The sequence below is a fragment of the Poeciliopsis prolifica genome, unplaced genomic scaffold (genome assembly GCF_027474105.1).
Source record: "Poeciliopsis prolifica strain line A6 unplaced genomic scaffold, Auburn_PproV2 SCAFFOLD002, whole genome shotgun sequence".
Taxonomy (NCBI): Eukaryota; Metazoa; Chordata; class Actinopteri; order Cyprinodontiformes; family Poeciliidae; genus Poeciliopsis; species Poeciliopsis prolifica.
The window spans coordinates 9,781,953-9,802,039 of record NW_026562377.1 but is presented as its reverse complement, the minus strand read 5'-3'; the positions used below and the strand labels follow the sequence as shown (position 1 = coordinate 9,802,039).

Sequence of the window (20,087 nt, the reverse complement as noted above, 5' to 3'; positions counted from 1 at the left end):
TCAGAAGGACAAAGAGTCAATTATAATGCCCTGTGAAAAAACAGTCACAAAATATACATAGATATGTTTGTTTAGTTCTGCTTTGATGACTGAAGTTTTTATCTGGAAAATCAATCTCAAGTAAACATTCAGTGTTTTCTCAGCCATGCTCTGGAAAGGAAAGGACTGTAGTGAAATCTTTGTATTAAGTAATATGTTTTAACATAAACAAACCACACATTATTTCAAAGACTTTTAATTATGAAAAATATATAACAGATAAAATATTTACATTTCCTCAGATCCCAGCCCATTAGGAAATTTAATCCACACAAAAAATTCAAATTTAACTTGACAGGGCAAACAGTTCATATTGATTGGTAATTAGAAAATAACACACCGCAGCTATCTGAATGTATAGCTCATGAATGCACACAGTCGTTTTGATGGATCAGCACATTAATCATTTCCACAATAAATATTGACCAAAACAACAGCTGAAGATCAGTTTTTCAGTTTTTCATAATTATTTTTTATAGTCTAGAACTAAAACTGTGACTCAAGTGTAGGGCGGTGCAACACAAACCAACATCAACTGGCTTTTTTATTAAAGCAGTCAAAAGATATGCTTAGTTATCCCTCATTTTAAAATATATTCAGCCCGGAAAATTATTAGACATGAGTCTGTGCCAAAGACTGACCTCATTGTCTTTGGCTTCCATGTCGTACTTCCTTATAAACTACTGTAGTAGTATCTTCAATATTGAGTCAATCTGCTTTATATTGTATTTTCTGTACTTTTTGCAGACCATTTTAAAGGAAATGTTTTCATTTTTTAAGTCAATTCATTTGTTATCCAGAACTTATACGCTGCTGCTAAAATTTCACATTTTTGAGACTTAAAAAAAGATTTTCTAACTTTTATGTAACTTACATAAGCAAAAGTCTTCTAAAAATACATTTTGGAAGAATATATACAATATATCTGAGTGATAAAGTTGTAACCTCAGATAAAACGAAGAGCAAAAAGCAGGAAGAACCTGCTAAAAAGTTGACCTTTAGCTTAGATTCATCATCTTCACCACAGTTGATGGTAGGTACAATATTAACAGAAGACTGAATGGTGAAATTGAATAAAATTGTTTTAAGAAGTACTGGTTGTAATCTTACTTTTTTTATGTCTTGCATTAAAAATCTAAAATGTTTGAAAATATTTTTCTTTGTCTCAGTTTTTTTAAATCTATTGAACCAGATATTTCTACAGTATTGGGCACATGTTTTAGAACCACTGTAAATACAGATGTTGTGCAACACATGAAGAATTGCTCAATTCTTGCATAATAGCAAGAATTGAGAAAGCAAGAAATGTTTCCTTGGCACAAAACATTACATATTTTGTACCATGAAATCTCATGCAGAAATATGCAGCCCACTTATCTTTTCTTCCCTAGTCCAGGGAAGGGCGCCAATTTCCTTAACTTTGGGGGATCGTGATTGGTCGATGCTTACATGTGAAGCCCACCTTATCCCCTAATCTTACCTTTGTCAGCAAAGGCTTATAAATCAGTCTCTGTCCTCTTCTGCTCTGCAGTGAGAGGTTTGACTGACAGACCAGTAACATATACCCCACTACAGCATAGAGTAGCTCATCAATGTAGCAGCTATGTAACCTGATGTAAAACCATTTTGCTAGACAATGTCAGACATTGAGAAGTTTTAATTGTTCTCAAACACAGCATTTCGAAGTCAAAACTACCTCAGAAATATACAGAGCCAAACATGAAAATCAACTCATGTAAAGTTTAAACTCAGTTTCCCACAACCAAAAAGATCCTAGCATAAATGCTTGACTGTTGAATTAGATTGTACCTTTACAAATCTTTTACATTATTACATCACATTACCAAGACACATTGAAACATACCTTTATCTTGGCTTTTTTCTATTCTTCCTCTTTCTTTTCTCCCTCCCTGAAGGATAAGTAATTTTTTGAGACATTGTTTTGCTTACTTATCTTCTGAACGGAGCTTTACACTTTTGGATGCACACTGCACATTGCAACTCATATTACCGGCCAAGCGTGCGATACCTGTAATTCTTATGGTGTGCACTTGTCTTTACTAAGCAGTTTATTATTCTTTTTTAAATTTATTTTTACTTTTGTGTTAAAATGCAACTTGCTGCTACAATTCATCATTCACACATGCAAATACTCCCCCATCTTCCCGTTGACCTGGCACAATGTTAATTTTGCGATTGACAGCCTGCTCTTTGAAATGCTTTTTGACCTTTCCTCCTTGAACTCAAAAAGTGGTAGGTAGAAGGCTTGTGTTGGCATCTTTTCTTTCAACTCTACCAATAATGTTAGGTTAGTTAACTATAACTCTACAAATAAATAGATTAATATCAACATACCAGTAGAAAAACTGGCCTGGTGAAAAGCTTGGAAGTTTAAATCCAGTAAATGTCCTCTCAGATGTTAATGGTTACAAATCAATAAAAAAGCAAATAAGAAGTTAAGCTACTGCTGTCAGATTACAATGAAACAGAAAAAAAAAGTATATTATTCTACAGTCTTGTCAATCAGCTCAGTGATCTACTGTCTAATCTCCTTGCTTGCATAGTTACAAACAGGATAAAGAAAGGTGGATGTTTCCAAAGGTGTACAAAAGGTCAGCGTTTTGAATATTATAAAAAACACTGTGATATTCAAAAACATTTAGTGAGAATCACCTATTGCTTCATTCCTATGCTTTAAACCTTTTCAATTAGCAATTTAGAATCTGTGGTTTTAAGATTTATTGTTGGTCTCAATCTCTTTGGTATCACTCAGCTAATGAGATCTAAATAACAAGTACATAGAACCTGCAAAGCAATCCCTGAGAAACCTGTCCAGTTTTATTACTAAAATAGCTCATTATTTTAGTAATGAATTACTAAACTAACATTTATAAGAAAAGAAGAAAAAACTATATTTTAAATCCACCTGACACACAGACAGAAATGATCCAGTAGTCTGTGGCAGTGCAATGTTTCTGTCCACCCAAATTTCTATTCACTTGAGGTACAATTAATAAGCTCCATGCTCCTAAATGAGACATTGTTCAGTTGTGTTATGTCTTTTCTAAGTGTCGTCACATTTTAGTTTTGGGTTCTGTGTGCGGTGCCACATCAGGTACATCTGAGCTGGGAGGAATCTGTGCACCAGCAAAACGTCTTTATAGAAGCACGGACTGAATTTGTCTATTTTGTTGGAGGGAATGTGCAATCCTGCTGTCTTCACACCCATGTGTGAGGACGGGCCAAGTCCGGCTTTGGCCAGACACATCCCCATGTAAACATCATCAATGGGAAGAATCGGTATGGATTTGGACATGCGGTATATAAGCATTGCTGTGTATCCTGACAGAAGGAAGCCCCCTCCGCCACAATACGGAGGGTATGAGTCTGATTTCTGAACTTGAACTGGGATAAAATATTTGCTCTGCGTTGCTCTGATGGGCCCCACATTCTGGATCAGATGACCAGTGAAGAGATGCCTGCTCCCATTATTTTCCTTGAGGCTTTGCAGGTACACAACCATGTTGTTTGTGTGGGCAAACACATCGTCGTCTCCATTCAGGAGGAAGCGAGCATTCGGACAGTTTCTTTCCATCCACTCCAGGAAGAGTATTTGCTTCAAAGTGAGGTTATAAAACGTGTCACTGAAGTCCCACTGGAGAACATCTCTGTGCTCCTCTTGCTCCAGCTTCAGGAGATTGTTCAGTCTTTCTTTTTCATAACTCTCACCTGAAACTCCGGAAATGAAGATCCTTTTAATCGACATGCCGTTGTATAACCTCTCTTTACCCCATGTTTTCCGCAGCACCTCCCGCCGTTCGTAGTTGGCCGGGGAACTCTTGATGACCAGCAGAAGGAAGACATCTCCCGATTTCTCAGCTCCTCCACATTTATCAGGGAGGTCCAGTAGCATGGGAAAATGTCGACAGTGACGATAGAAGAGAAAGTCTTTGATATTGTGAGGAAGACTTGAGAAGCCAGAGATGTTGGCAGCAGTCAGATTTTGCTGACATTTTTCCCAGGAGTATACATAAGAGATGTTTTTGATTAGTATCTTTTTTGGTCTGTTATTCTCAGAAGTATTCTTCTGGAAAATATTCTGATGATCAGAGTACTTAAAAAAAGGGAACGCCAGCAGGCCAAGGGCTCCAACAAATAATAAAATTCTTGTCTTGATTTTTCTCATCTTTAAAGCTCTGAAGTGGAGACAAAACAAAGGCTAAATTAAAACAGATGACACTCACAAGAACAAGAAAATACAAAATATGGATAAACAATAAATACTTAATGTAATGAAAGTATCTAGGTAAATACTGGATTATATTAAAAAATAATATGTTGAGCTATTGTCACAGTGGATTCCTGGTTTTCCCTTGAATAGCTCTGTCTAAAAATGAGTACAACTTCATATTTTAATAATTTCTACACCAAATAGGCATTAATATGAACAGTGGGAGGTGTCCTAATACCACAGAAGCTAACATCTGCAGCCTTGGGGTATAGCCAATGAGATTCAAGGGAATTAAATGGAGCTCCTCAATTCGTTGCTTTACTCATGGCAGCCAATTGTGTGTCAACTAACATTGTGTAAAGTTATTCAGGCTGTATTTTGGGTAAAATATTTTAGATATGTCCACCAAAAAATCTGTGAATTAACAGATTATTAGCAAATAACTCAGAGTCACGTTCCACAGAAAATCTGCAAATACTGAACTGCAGTGGGTGAGGGGTTGACTGTACTTGTACTTGAATCAAAAAACACATGAAGGTTTTCCCCATGGTTAATCAGATTAAGATTAATACTCAGCTATTGGTCAATACAAGTGAATTGGTTCTGCATCAAAAGCAGGCAAAGAAAATGGCCTAAAACAAGAAGCATGACACTGTCACATAGCTGTTTCAAGAAGAGTGTGGAAATCTGAGGATGGTCAGCATTAATCACCTAATAAACATCCTGCTGCATTCTTTCTGGGGCTGTCATGAGCAGAGAAATAAACTCCCACACCCAAGACAGCAGCTCATTGGAAACACATTGTGTCAGTTTGGGGTTTCTTTGCTTCAGAACCTCCATCTCAGATTGAAAGTAGATGCAGACACTATAAAAAGTACAGGAACTTAACAAAAGTCATCCGTCTACATTTTGTGATCTTTAATGTACTTAATTGGGTTTTAGTGTCACATATAAACAAAGACAACTACAACGTTGGAAGCGACATTCTTATTAAAATGTGCATATCTTCAGAATCTTTTAAATATTTTTTTCACTTTGTCCATACTTTAACAAGCACTATAGAAAATTAAAGACAAGGATTCCACTTGTCATTAATTTTCTCACTTCAGAAATATTTGCAGAAAAAAAAGTACACCCCAAAAACCTTTAGCATATACAAAATAGGTACAGCGTCTGCTGATAATCAAGGAAGTGGCGAATGTTAATATTAATGTTAAAGCAGATGTGCAAGTAAATCTGCTTGATTTGCTCTGACAAGAGTCAAAAATTATTCTTGTTTCTGTCTGTGCTGTTTAAAAATAATTTTCGTTTTTGCTCAACTTTAGTGAAAACTGATGTTTTACCACCGGCTGGTAAAACCTGAGGAAATGTTCAGATTTTTTAAATTTAACACCTTTTTCTCTAGCAGAGGAAGTTAAAGCTTAAAGAAAAAACCTTCACCCCCAAAACCCTAAACTCCAGATAAATTGGAACCTACAATTGGCAAAAATTGCTGCAAATGTATTTAATACTGATGGTGTTGTCTGTATAAAGTAGGTTAATGTTTATTAACAGAGTTTTTGAAGGGCCCAGTAGGTCAAATCCATTGGCTGAGTTTAGTAGCTTATATATTACATTTAACTGAGTTTGGAAGGTTAAATATCACATTTAACTGAGTTTTGTAGATTACATATTAAAAATGTTTCATTTGCATTTTTATGCAAATAAAACATTTGCATAAAAACATCAGTGTTGCATGACTGTGTTTTTGTGTTCATTATGTAAAGCACTTTGAAATGCCTTGCTGCTGAAATGTGCTATACAAATAAAATTTGATTGAGTTTGAAATTGTAGCTGTTCCTTTTAGTCAAATTTTTAATCTCAGTTTGTTTACCAATATAATTTTTAAGTTGAAAATTTTCTTTTTGTTATTTCCGTCTCAAAAGAAGGAGATTCAACTTTAATCAATGATGTGTCCAATTCTAAAGTATTTGTACTCGCAAAGATATCTGAATCCCTTGTCAGTGTTTGGGAAAAAAAAATCTAATCTGTGTGGAACAGATCAGTCTTGAGACTCTGGCAAATAGCAAAGAGCAAAATTCTTTTATTTCTGTCGTTTGCAAACGGAGAACACACAGCAACCAAAGCACAACAGCTGTACCTACAATGAGTTCTGACTTGGAGCTGCAAGCTCTCACAATATATAGGAGGAGTCTTTATGCAACATGGTCTCTCCCTCGGCTCAGTCAATTCCAGTTGAACAAGTTTACTGCACAGTCATGTAGCCACAAGGTGGACAGGATGCAACCACAGGATGCAACCTCTTCCTTACTGAAAGGTCAATTTATTATTTAGATGATAAACATCTTCTTGTTCAAAATATGGGAGTTTCCAAAAATCAGGATGCTAATGGAACAACTTTCCATACCAAAAACATTGTCAGACCTTCTAGGTACTCTCAGCTTGTGAGATTCAGTGGAGAAATTTGTTAGACCTCAGGGCTTATTCCATCTTACTGTTTACCTAAACTATCTTTTGTTATCTGTTAATAAACTTTGGCGCCTTGCTTTGGTACTTTATTTAGATGATAAACATCTTCTTGTTCAAAATATGGGAGTTTCCAAAAATCAGGATGCTAATGGAACAACTTTCCATACCAAAAACAGAGACATTAGTTCACTCATCAATCTGCTGCGACTGCAGGAAACCTATCTGACTGGTTCTTGGCCTAGATATACTTTATCAGACTGAACTGAACTAATGTGAAATGACTAAAGAATTAAATAAAATTATTAAAAGAAATAATAACACAATTTTCACTTCACAAGTGAATAAGTACAACATTTGGTCACCAGTTTTATTCTGTCAATTTCCCAATCAAGATTTTGTAAAACAAAAAAATTATACCACTGCAGCACTAAGTGACGCACATTGACTGGAAAATTAACGTAAAGGGGGGGAAAAAAAAAATCATATTTTAGGTAAGCTCTAGTGGAGTGGATTTGGTGGTGAGATATAATTAAGGCTCAGCTGCAAGGGAGACATTTTGCTGTGGTTTAGAAAACAGTGTCCAGTGGGAATGATCACCAAGGTTGCAATATGCTTTCAATTAGTTACTGATTTCAAGACGCATGTTAGAAGTCCCTAGAGAAGAAGAAGGCTGTGAACTATTTCTTGTGATAAACAACTCGACCACTTTGTGTAAACTGTCAAGCAGGAGTGCAGTGCATGGGGAACAGTAGAAAGGAAATGTGTTAACAAAGCAGGACCTTGACATAAAATAAGTTGTTAATGTAGTTTTGGCTTTAAAAAAAAAAGAGCTGTGTTGCTTACAACAAATGCTAATAATAAACAGCATGTTGAAATCATAAATGGTCTGGCATTTTAAATTTTGGAGTTGATTTGTAGAAACAAGATTTCCTCTGAAGACAAACATAAGAGTAAGACTATTTAGTAAGAGTCTGGCTTTTGATACAAAGTGTGCTCAGTTTGACTGTTTCAACAGATCTGTCAAAACAAAGAGGAACATAAGCTAATTTTCTTATTTTTACATGAAAGTTCACCACAATGAAAAGATTACATCAAGCTTGACTTCAGGCAGAAATATAGCATAGATAGCAAAACACTGAGTCCTTTGCTTCTGAATCTCCAGCATCATCACTATTGCCTTGAAGCATGAAAGTCTTATATTCAAATCCTGGCCTTTCTAAATATATTACATTTTCTCCCTGTGTGCATGTATGAGGTCTCCAGCTTACTCTCACAGTTGAAAATCATGCATGTTGGGTTAATCTAAATTTCCCTTTGGTATGAAGTGTGTGCATGGTTGTTTGTCTCTGTGTTGTCCTGTGTGGAATGTTGACCTGTGTGTGCTGCACACCCACTTGTCCAGGAAGTATTAAGAAAACAGACCCAACCTCAGTTCTACAGTACAACATCTGCACTATCGCTGAAACAATAGGTTGTTTTCACAGGAAGCTTTCATAGTTTTGTGGTATCTTCAGCATAGATTCTACATTAAAAAAGGTAATCAAATGTCTTGTGATCAAAATGCTTCTTCATATCAGACAAAATGGGGGCATTTACTATGACAAAGTGAAATACTGAGGCATAGTAAAATCTAGCATATCTATTTAGCTGTTCTTCTCGGAGCGCACGTTAGGAAATCTATGCGCTCACAGTATGAACATGGTGAGCATAAGGATGACTGACACATTATCTTATCTTCACCTGTCCAAAATTAGATTTACGTATTTCATAAAGTTCCTGCCATGACATAAGGCACATTTACAGTCACGCAATGATACTGAAGAAATTGGAGGGAAGTGTCATTATTTGACTAAGTAGAGAACATACATGCAGGACTGTCACAATAACAAATTTTTCTGGATGATTAATTCCCTAGAACTTATTACAAGAAAAGACAGAATTGTTGTTTTTGAGACTATTTTCAGATATGTTGATGATGTCATAATAATCTATTTCTGCTTTTGGCTTTTTTGTCTTAGTATTGCTCTTCGGTTATTATCATCTCTCCTTCCTCTGTTTTCTTCTTGCCTCACCTCTTCCTCATTTCTTCTGCTCTGTCAAATTGGTTTTCACGCAACTTTACCACCCTGAATCAGTCATTTAGGGATTTTCTTGTTATTTAAGTTCATTGTTCAGTGTTGGATTAATTTGTTTTCTGCTCTCATGATTATACTGTATTCCACTTTCTGCTCCAAGTTCCAAGCTTATTATTGTTGTCCATGATTGCCTTCATACGTGTAAGCTTTACTTTCTTTTGTTTTTAACATGCATCATATTTTGAGTTCATGTTTCATGCCACTTTGAATAATTTGTTTGGAAAGCTCTCACAAACAATGCACATTTCAATGACAAAATACTTTCACTTCATCTGCTTTCTCACGTTCCAGTTCAATAGGGAGTTGTAAAGCATCTATAAATTACTTGTCAACCACAAACAAATGGGAAGGAACTTTCTTTTCTAAGAGTGCAGTCAAAGGGTCAAAATGCCACAAGTACGTAATGTTTACAAAACTAAGTTTAGATTTTGTATTAAATGTCTTTACTATCATTAACTTGAGGAACTTTCTGTCTCTCTCCTTTAGGTCAGCAAGGAGGAAGCCTGATCATCATCAACACTTTCTGCGTTCAGTTTCATTTCTTCAAAGGTGAAAATTAATGATGAACCAAAAATTTATTACATAATGAGGGCCCAGAGTATTTATCACAACATGGAGCCAGAAGCTGTTTTATGTTTCGTTATGTGTTATGTACTTTGGCCCTATGATTCAAGGTGCTTCCAATTAAAATAACTATGAAATAAATAATAAGTAAACTGACTATATCTACGATAACTTAATATAAAAATGACCCACTTGTAAATTAACATGCCATACAATTGCTTGTTTTCACATTTGAACATGAGCAAATATAATAAGTGCATACACCACAAAAGAACCAAGCATTACTTGCTTTGATGTGATTTCTTTTCAACATTCATTATTATTATTTTAATTATCAGTTTATCAATGATCTGAAAATTGGTCAGTGCTGTTCTACCAGTAGTTGCATCACACAGGTTTGTTATTCTGATTTTAAAAGTTAAATTCAGTTGTCTTTAGGAATTACCCATCCGGGGGTCACGTGATACAGTTACCCTGAGCGGACGCTTGTCGCTGGGCTCCCACTTCTCTCGAGCCGACTTGGTTTATTTTTTTCATTATTATCTTATCTAACAACCTGCAGGTTGTTAGATGCCCAACCCAAAATGCCCAATGCCCAACCCAAAATCCAAATCTTCCGCTTATAAATTAACTGAGGAGCCAACAAAGAAGAATATGCTAACTAGCAAAGAAGCTAATAATACACAGTGGTATAGAGAAATATTTAGGGTCCTCCCCCATGAAAGGATTAGTGCCGTTATTAGGGGTAATGAGTAATATTTTATTGATATGTGGTCTCCTGTGCTTAACTATTTACCCAAAGAGCTGATGCAACTTGTGATGAGAGGTCAGAATCCCATAAAGTGGAAGGTCTCACCAGCACCTACCTAAAGAGCACCATCCGCTTGTCTTATGTATCTTTCTTCCTCTCTCTTTGATCGTCTGGCTAGACAGGATTGTGCGGTTGTCAGGCTTTAAATATGTCTGCAAATGTTTGCCTATCATTGTAGGCATGATTTAACGTGAATGTGACATTGTACACCGGCCTTTTCTTTTCTTTCTTTCTTTTTTTTGGGAGGGTGAGGAGGGGGTAGTTGTTTTTGTTTCTCTTCCTTATCATATACTTATGTAAGATGATACAAAACTGAGGAACATTTAACACAGTGTTAAATGTTCTATTTTCTCTGTTTGTGAAACACAAAACTAATAAAATGTTAAAAAAACAACAACCCAAAAGCAATTACCCATCTATCCATTTTCTTTATACTCTATTGGGGTCGGGAAGTGCCTCTGCCTATCTCCAGCAAATGTTCTGGGCGAGAGGCAGTTTTTTTTTTATTTTTATGTCCTTTAAAATTTAACCATTCCTCTCATTCACAACTAAGTCAAATAATCTGTTTCATATTTTTGTTTTGTTTCATCCTTGTAAATTTCTTTTCTGACCTCTTTGCTGCCATTGTATTCAGTAAAATGGCAGCAAGACAAAACAAAATTAAAATCATTAAAGAAAAAGACAAGTCAAATACAGCAAACTAACTTGTTTGGCTTTCGAGTTGAATTACAAGAGCAGCTATTCCTTAAAGTATTTAAATGCTGCTCATAAAAGATGAGCAGCAAACTCTGAACATCTGAAAACTCTGTTTATGATCAATATTCGAAGTTGTTAAAAGGGTTAAATCGCTCTTGTTGCAGCTCATTTTTAGATGCCTATTGACAACATGTGCAGCAAGTATAATTTCCTGTCTGATCAGAAAGAACAAATAAAAAACCTCAGTGGTTTCTGTATTAGAACCATCAACAATGGTACGCTCCTTTCACTCGCTGATGTGTCACACCGTTAATCTGTGGCTTACAACTAAAATGTTAGATTTGAAAAGCTCTCGTAGTATTTTCTAGTTTGATTCATATAAAACATGGGTGTTCAGCTCCTCAAGGCTCGGTATCTTGCTCGTTTTAGATGTATCTTTGCTTTTGAGATAGTTCAAAAGATCCAACTATCTCTGCAGCTTGTCAAAATATTCTGCACAGGCTTACTAATCTTTAGTGTGTTGAACGAGGGAACCAGCTCAAATATGTTGGATCCAGAAGACTGACTTTGGACATAACTGTAGATTTTTCAGACTGTCAAGTTGTCCTCCTTGTTTCATATTGTTGAAACAAGGAGAGCTACAAATACTCAATGTAGCTCTGAGCAGGAAGGAGTGTATAGAAAACAGATAAAATCATGCAAACATACTATGTGTGAGGTTTTCAGGTTTCCTGTGGCCTAATTCAAAGTAGCATGTTCTAATCTGTACAGTAAGAGTGCAGGTCTTGAAAAAGGCTTTGAATCTCAGGAGGTTGCAATAAACAGTACAAATAATTTCATTTAGTCACAGATAAGGCCCTAAAGAATATATCTTGCTTGTAAATGTTGGCTGGTAATTGTTCATATTAGTTTACATGCAACTATTTGCATGTCCAGGCAGCAGTATAACGATCTAACCTGTAACCTGTTGCTAATGTACAGAATGACAAAGTGTCTTTAGATTGATAGGATTTACCCCCAACGAGTCACCAATCTATCAAAAGTCCACAAACAGTATTTTCTTAGGCTAGTTTATAATGAATCACAGACTAACCAGTTATATCTATTTCTGCACTACAGGCGGTAACAGGAAGCAGGATGAGGGTTAACAGAAAACCTCAAAGAGCACAATGAAGAACCCACCCATTTTGGATATATTCTTCTTTGTGTTTTATCAAGATGGCGTGTTTGGAAACTAACAAAGCAGCATTTTAGTCACGCTCTGTATCTTGGGAGAATTTTAATTTTTCATGATTTCTTTCCTTCTTGTCTTTTATATCATTTTAACAAAATTAAATCATCTATGCCCAAAAAAGCAAAAAATGATGAAAATTCTATTCATCTGAATAGGATATGAATTTATTTTATTTATTCAAATGAAATTGCCTTTATAGTTAGTTTTCCCCCTCCACCATCATTACTCTCCATTAGGTCATTATAATCTTTCCATGTACTGTAAATATTCCATGTACTGCATGTACAGGATTAAAAAAATATCTAATTTTACATCTGTAAAAGCTTTGAAGATTAAGTAAAACATATTATAAAATGATGGTATTTTTTCACCCCTAGCAACAGTCAATGCTTCATTTGAAAAATTGGCATTCTAGAAATAAAAGGAAAACAATTCAATGTATGTGTTTGTTTTGTTGGAGAGGATGATTCAAAGGCAGGAATAATAAATTTCATAGAGAATCAAAAAATACATATATATATATATAAAGACAGTACAGAGATGTAGTCTGTCTAGAAAAATGGTGGCCAGGAATATGGGTTTATAACAGGCAAAAATAATAATCCAGCAGAGACTGACAGAACCACTGGGCAATAAAAACCGGGGGAGGTGATGAGTGTAGCAAGACACATAAAACCAATTAAACAGAGTGAAAGCATGAAGGGAGAAATCTACAAAACAGAGATGAATGGAAGCTAATAAGTCACAAAAGACGAACATGAAATTGACAAAAATAACATTTGAAAATATGATACAAAGACACTCCATATTAACAAACAACCAGGCGGTAAAGAGACCATAGACTAGAACATTTCTCTCCAACCAGGATAAAACTACAAAGAATACTTCTATAGCAATCTGTGTCTAACACAACACAACCCGAAATTAAGGAACCCAAAGTGCTGAAAAAACTAAATGATTGAAGTCAAAGCAATATTTTAATTAGTTTGTCTTCAAGGTAAAATTTCCAACTCTGGCATATTTGCAGCCAATAAAATATGTACTAGATATTTGACAACTTCACTTAACAGGGTTTATATGCTAATTTAAAAACTAAGACTATTATAGTTTTTCTTTATGTTATTGAAACATAAAATGTTGTACAGACTGCATACACTGGATTCTGCTCTAACGTCAATCAATATAGGATGAAGAAATACTTGGGTGTGTGATGGCAAATCAATTCTTCTTCCATTTGTTAAAAATTGTTGAAATAAGTTAGAGTATATGGGCATGGTTACACATTAAGTCATTACATGAAAAGTATGCTCCTACTACCAAAACAACCAGGCACAAACAAAACCCATTTTGCAAATCATCTTCCTCAAAGCTAAAACAGAAGTTTGCACATTGTGGTGTCTAAATGACACCGTAAAGCCATTGTATTACATTTGCCAATTGGGTACAATTAAGAACTAAAGTAACATGGAATTTAAGCCTAGAATGATGTTTGATTTATGTAGTTTTGGGGGCTGCTTTGACCTGTAATGTTTTAGATAAAAGATTCAGCACAGTTCACTGATGTGCTACCAGCTTTGCTCGAACAGTTTATGCTACAGCCTTCTTCCAAATTTCATTAAAAATAAGACATTTTTAATTGTATTAAAAAGAAGAAACACTCGATTATGACAATGTTGTAAAAAGAAATATATATATTTTTATATTTATTAAAAAGGAGAAAACCAACAAATGCCATTTCTGGACGTATTCACAAACTTTGCTGAAGGGAACTGATATAATTTGTATATAATTTGTGATAAGAGTCTGCCAATTATTTTGGGAAGCTCTTGAAATTTTCAAGAGCTTCCTTTTGCTCTTCTGAAAGAGCAAAAGGAAGCATCTGGCCTGACGGTAACGGTAATAAATGTAACATGTTGTTGCAACATATTTAACTTTCATAATCTAACACAACATGACAGACACGTTCCCATAAATTTAGTATTATATTAAAAACTAAACAGGCTACAACAGGCATAAAGCATGCAACTATATTTTTCATGAAGGGATTCAAAGTTTTAAATACAGACACTGTCAGATACCAATATATGATCACTTAGGGGAAATGTAAAACTCAAGCTAACAGTTTCAGAAACTGCTAAATATATACGCGCTTCTGCTTTTTACCTAACAAGACTTAAAAACATTTATGTCGGGATTAGATGCACAAGCTACAAATTAGAAAACTGTCAATTTTCTTCCAACCATAATTGATTTATTATTAGCTGATTATTAATAGAGTAATAAAGTGAAGTAATGTCTGAACAAAATGTCTTGCTTCAACTGGAAACATTTAATTATTTTAATCATTTAAACCGACCATTTTAAAGATTCATCTGTTTTATATGTAAAGACATCTTAGAGTTTCTCATGTCCATTCAAGTCACCCACTCATAAGGATGGCACATAGGATGGTGCAGTTTGTTAAACATCAGGTCTTAGTTTTTACATTTATAGGAATGAAGAGTGTGACTTTTGCAGTGGTGCAACCTTTGTAACACTTTTTTCTACAGTTAATGCTTTGTGGTGTGATGGATGTAATGCAATTGTCATGGAAACTTCTGTTATCAAAGAATGAGAGTCTGTTTCAATAATTACTTTAAGTTCCTTTATTTGAAGGCAAAAAAGCGTTCGGAGAGCCGTCTGACTGAACACAGTCAGCAGAAGAGCCCCTAACACACAACACCATTATATAGTCCCTTTAAGTAGTGAAAATACTCCTCATTATGCCATTTAATAACGCTCTTAGGAACTGAGTTGGACTGAGAAGCTCAGTCGACATGCATTTTCACCCGGTGTTTGCTGATTGCTGCTAGTCTGGTGGAACTGAATCGGGAATTATCACATTCTTATCACAATCTATGCAAGGCAGTTCAGGTTTATGTATTAAGTAGTTTAGTACTTTAAATGGCATCTATTTGATTTGTGTTAGCTGGACTACAAAGAGATGGATCTGGTTCTGCAGGGTAGACTCAGCTGTTGAAGGGAGGATGTGAAATCATCCATCTTCCTCTCAGAATGGCAAAGAGACGGCTGTTCATTTGAGAAAATAGCCACAGATCAAATAACCATCATACAAAAGCAATTGTGTTCACAAAAATAGATCAAATGTGCATCATTTTTTAAGCTATCGAAGATGCGTCCTCAAAAAAAACTCTGACAGCTCTTGACTACTAATTATCCCTTTAAGAGTTTTTTCACCATGGTGACTTCTACTTTCAAAAAGCCACCAGTAGAAAAGTTAGGAAATAAAAAGAGGCAATGACTTGAAACAAAACTTCCTTTTTTCTCTCATTGTTTGAGCCCTTTCTGGTTGACATAATGGAATATTACAGAAACAGAAACAGAAACAACTCTTCACGCCGATAGCCACAAATTGTAAATTTTTTCTGAGGACATCATTTTTACCCCATGCTGTTGGTAAAATCTAAAACAAAGACTCCGAATCAACCTCCAGCTCAGCAAATGTGGACAATCAAGTCGAGCACTGTATTCGTATAATGAGTTTTTCAATCCAAATACATTTGAATATTTTGTTCCAGATAGTTATATGAGGAGCAGAAACAAAAATTTAAGGCAATAATTAATTATTAATCAGTTTCTGGTAATGTTAACTATAGGGACAAATGAGTCAACATTTGAAAGCCAGTAAACGTTGATGAATGAGACAGTATCAAAAGAAAACTAACATTTGTAGGAACAAAACTGGTAAGCAAAAAAAGTCGTTAAACACTTGTAGTTTTTATGTATTTATTTGCTAGTTTATTCTTTTTAGTCTCTTATCAATGAGTCACGAATATCAAAATGTGTTGAAACCTCATGTTTTTTTTTTTCTTTTTTTGTAAAACGATCTTGCGTTTTGAGAAGCGCGACTGAAAGCGCTTGAGTTTCAGTTACATTAGTATATTTAGCACATTGGCGCAGACACATGCACCTATTTTAGAGACGCGGGGGTCTCTGTATCGGGGCTTCATTAAAGTAAAAAGACCTTCGAAGTCGTCAGGCTCTTAAATGAACTGGACGAGAGGAAACATAAAGTTTCAGATGTCATTTCCCGTTATGGCTTAATGCGCAAACTCAGCCAGATCTCCAAACTCCCAGGATGCTAAACGAGCCTTATTTGTTTGAGGGAAAACAGTTTCAAAGTTTTATTACCTGTTAATGCAGATAGATCGTCGCTCTCCTCTCTGACTTGAGTCAAATCAGTCTCAGCTGCGGTTTCCTGAGGCAGCCTTGCCATGTTCTGGAGCCGCTGGGCGGTGACTGAAACGCACTGACTGTGACTCCAAGCGCTGAAGCGGCTGTTACATCAGCTGACATGCAGGAGCAGGATGAAAGCCAGCAGATGCATTCTGCTCCACTTATTTTTGCTAGAGCGCTGTTTAAAAATATCTATTTAAAAAAAAAGTTGTATTTAAATTCATACAAAAAACAAATTAATTTCTCTCAAAAGATAATCATTAGTGTAAAATGGCCTTGACTACCTGGTGCTCCTGCTGTGGTTTTGGGGTAGATAATATGGACCTTCTATTCACTGTCTTCAGTCAGTTCACGCACATTTCCTGAAGAAGGGTTTGAATCCTACTGAAGAAATAAAGTTTCAAAAAACTATTGTGACAGCCAGGGTCTTTCCTCTGGGCTTCTGTACATTTTCAATGCTTCTGTTATCTGAAGCTAAGAGAGACAGCTGAAGAATTTTGGGAAAGCTTACAACAGCATTACTGGAAATCGCCCAGGAAAACAGTATGACTTCACAGTCTAGTTTATTTTCTGTTTTTACTTTTTTTGTGAAATAAATAAATTTTTGGTCAGAAAGAAACAATGAAGTTATTGTGAAACATGATCACATGTTGCAACGCTGTCCCTTTGTACAGGGACAGCGGCTCCAGAATATGTCCCTTTGTACAGGGACAGCGGCTCCAGAATATGTCCCTTTGTAGGGACAGCGGCTCCAGAATATGTCCCTTTGTACAGGGACAGCGGCTCCAGAATATGTCCCTTTGTACAGGGACAGCGGCTCCAGAATATGTCCCTTTGTACAGGGACAGCGGCTCCAGAATATGTCCCTTTGTACAGGGACAGCGGCTCCAGAATATGTCCCTTTGTGCAGGGACAGCGTTGCATCAGCACTCCCATAATAATAGATTATCTTGTGTTAGATAAAGGCATTCAATTAATGTTTAATGGCAAGTATTTGATTAAAAAAAAGGCCTTCTTCAAATGCTTGTACGTATTGATCGAAAGAGAGGGACAAAAACCAATACTTTATTTCTGGAACAATACAATGGCCATAAGTTCAGAGACAGTTGAACACAAAAGTGAGTAATTACACAAATTGTACAAAAGTGAAAACATTTAGGCAACATTCTGACCTTTCAGCCTGCAGATAACGTAAACCAAAGCATAGATTGTACTTTTATCTGGAGATTATAGATTTATTGAAGCTTTACAGGAAACTCTTTGTGGGGGAATTTAAGCTAATCATTCCTGGAATAAGAAAGTTAAATAAAAACTAAAACAGTTTGATTCTAACATTACCTAATCTCATGTTTGATCAAACATTAGATTTGTTTTAATCTAATGTTTTGATAAAACAATCTAATGTCTGATCAAACATTAGATTAGATGTAACCTAATGTTTGATCAAACATTAGGTTACATTAGGTCATGTTGAATCTAACATTACTTAATGTTAGAATCAACAGTAAAAGAAGTAAAAGACGGCTTATGCATCTTTTACTTCTATTAAATCAATAATGAACACATCGGAGTAAATCTGGTTGTTTGAGAGTTTAATGAACCTCTTAGGCATAAAAAGGAAATCATTTAGATTCATTACAGACAGAATTGTCAGAATGCTGAATAGTTGGCAGAGTCAACAGGAGAGATTTACTTGGGAGATTTCAATAAAATGATGTACAGGTGGCATGTTGTGGTAAAGTCTGGGAACTGCAGCAGGTGAAAGAGAACAGGAGAATCCCAGCTGTGTGGAGAATGAAGAGAAAGTAGCAAAGAGAAGCTGATTACAGACAAAAGAATGGTGGTTGATTTGGATCAGACTGAGAAAGAGAAGGAAGCTGAAGAGAATTAGGTAAACACTTATCTAAAGAAAAGCAAAAATAAAATGAACAGGGTGAAGTCAAAAGTACAACTTGAGAAGCAACCCATCAAAAAATTGTATTTATTTATTTATTTTGATGATTATAACTTTCAGCCAAATGAAAACCCAAAGTTCAGAGTCTCTAAAAATGTTTTATATTATTCTCAAACAGACTTTTAAAACAGAAATGTGTGCATATTGAGAAGTATGTCCATGTAATGTTGTATAAATCATTATATCAATCCAGTTTGGCATAGAGATGATGGCTCTTCTGACGTGTTCAATAAACCCAGATGTTTGAAAATATCTGATTATGTTAATGCTGGCTCAAGAGTTTATCTTTCTCTTGTCAACACTCCTTAGTGCTTTTTTTAGTCAGGTGTTGAGTCCAGCACAGTGTCACCCGATATTGCCGTTAAACAACTTATGCCATTTGTGGCATAAGTTGGAATATCTGGAATATCAAATAACCCCCGCTGTAACTACACATGCAGTTCCTGATGAAAATGTATGTGTCTTTGGACTGAATAAAGTGGGACAACACTAGCAGATGTAGTTCCTCTGATCCTCAATGGTTTGAGGAACTGTAGAAACATCAAATTAAATGAAAAAAGTAATTTTTAGTATAATATTAGACAACTCTCCTCTACATTTTGTATTTAGTCCAGGTCAGGTGTGACCTAAAACATCAACACAATGGTTGTAGCTCACATCCTGGGCACATCTGTGTGTGGTGGTTTTTGAAGTAGACACAGTTCACACCTTCTGGAGTATCACCAAAATGTCTAATAGTCTTTGTTTCACAAAGGTTGTGATTATCCCTGTTTCATTTGTTCCAACAGTTTTTCCTTCCACCTGACTTTCATAGTTAAGATGATATAGCTACTAAAAGAGCCTTAATAACACAGACCACATATGTTTGAAGAGGTCCAAATAAGCAGGACAAGATGACTGAAGGTGGAATGGGAGAAAGAGAGTGTGAGTATTACACTGACTTGATATCCAAAGTCAGTCCTCCAGGGATGGTTTCATGTACGTTTTTAGTTCCATCCCTGATTCAACGCACCTGAACCAAATGGTGGGTCATTAACAGCCGCTGCAGAACTTTATAGCATGCTAACCAGGTAGCTGGATTATTTGAAACAGCTGTGATTGAGCAGAAACATCAAAAACTGGCAAGACTGGAGCTGGAAACTCATGTTTTATTATGCTGAGTTTTTTTTTTTTTTTTTCCAAAAATACAGTTAGAAAATCTAGAGACAAAGTGGAAAACATAAGAGCATAAGTTTATGTATTGCAGAGGGAGTGAATGCAGGCATCTTCTCAGTTAGTATCAATGTTCTAAGAGGGTTTCAAAGAACAAAAAATGCAAATATATTGAAGATGGCATGTAAAAAAAATAAAAAACTTAAGTGAAAAAAAGCCCTGAGAGAAAACAATAGAAAATAGAAAAGTGGATGTAAAACACCAGAAAATTAAATATGTTGCACTGACTGAAAACAGAAGATAAAAATAACAGAAAGATCTGACAGTGAACAAAGTAAAGGGAGTATTTATACTGAAAATGGTGATCACTGGAAAAGTGACAGGTGGGGTCACTTTTTAGAAGATCTCCAGAGAATGACAAGAAACAACAGTCTCTTCATTTCTTAAGAGAGCCCCTAAAGAGACAAAACAATAGTATTGAGGAGGACCCTGAATTTTTGAGAATGAAAAAAAGTCCAAAATGGATATGCGTCACTTTCCACAGGGAGTAATGAGGTAAGCATTTG

At 35.6% G+C, this 20,087-nt stretch overlaps 1 protein-coding gene across 1 annotated transcript; it reads right to left on the bottom strand.

Annotated features, from left to right (window-relative positions):
- Positions 1 to 219: 219 nt before the first annotated feature.
- On the bottom strand, positions 220 to 16,479 carry LOC129375276 (N-acetyllactosaminide beta-1,3-N-acetylglucosaminyltransferase 3-like). Its single transcript, XM_055054245.1, has 2 exons — positions 16,371 to 16,479; positions 220 to 4,235 (listed from the first exon to the last, which is right to left on the bottom strand). The coding sequence occupies exon 2, from the start codon at positions 4,223 to 4,225 to the stop codon at positions 3,104 to 3,106; it is 1,122 nt and encodes a 373-aa protein (XP_054910220.1). The 5' UTR covers positions 4,226 to 4,235; positions 16,371 to 16,479; the 3' UTR covers positions 220 to 3,103.
- Positions 16,480 to 20,087: the final 3,608 nt, after the last annotated feature.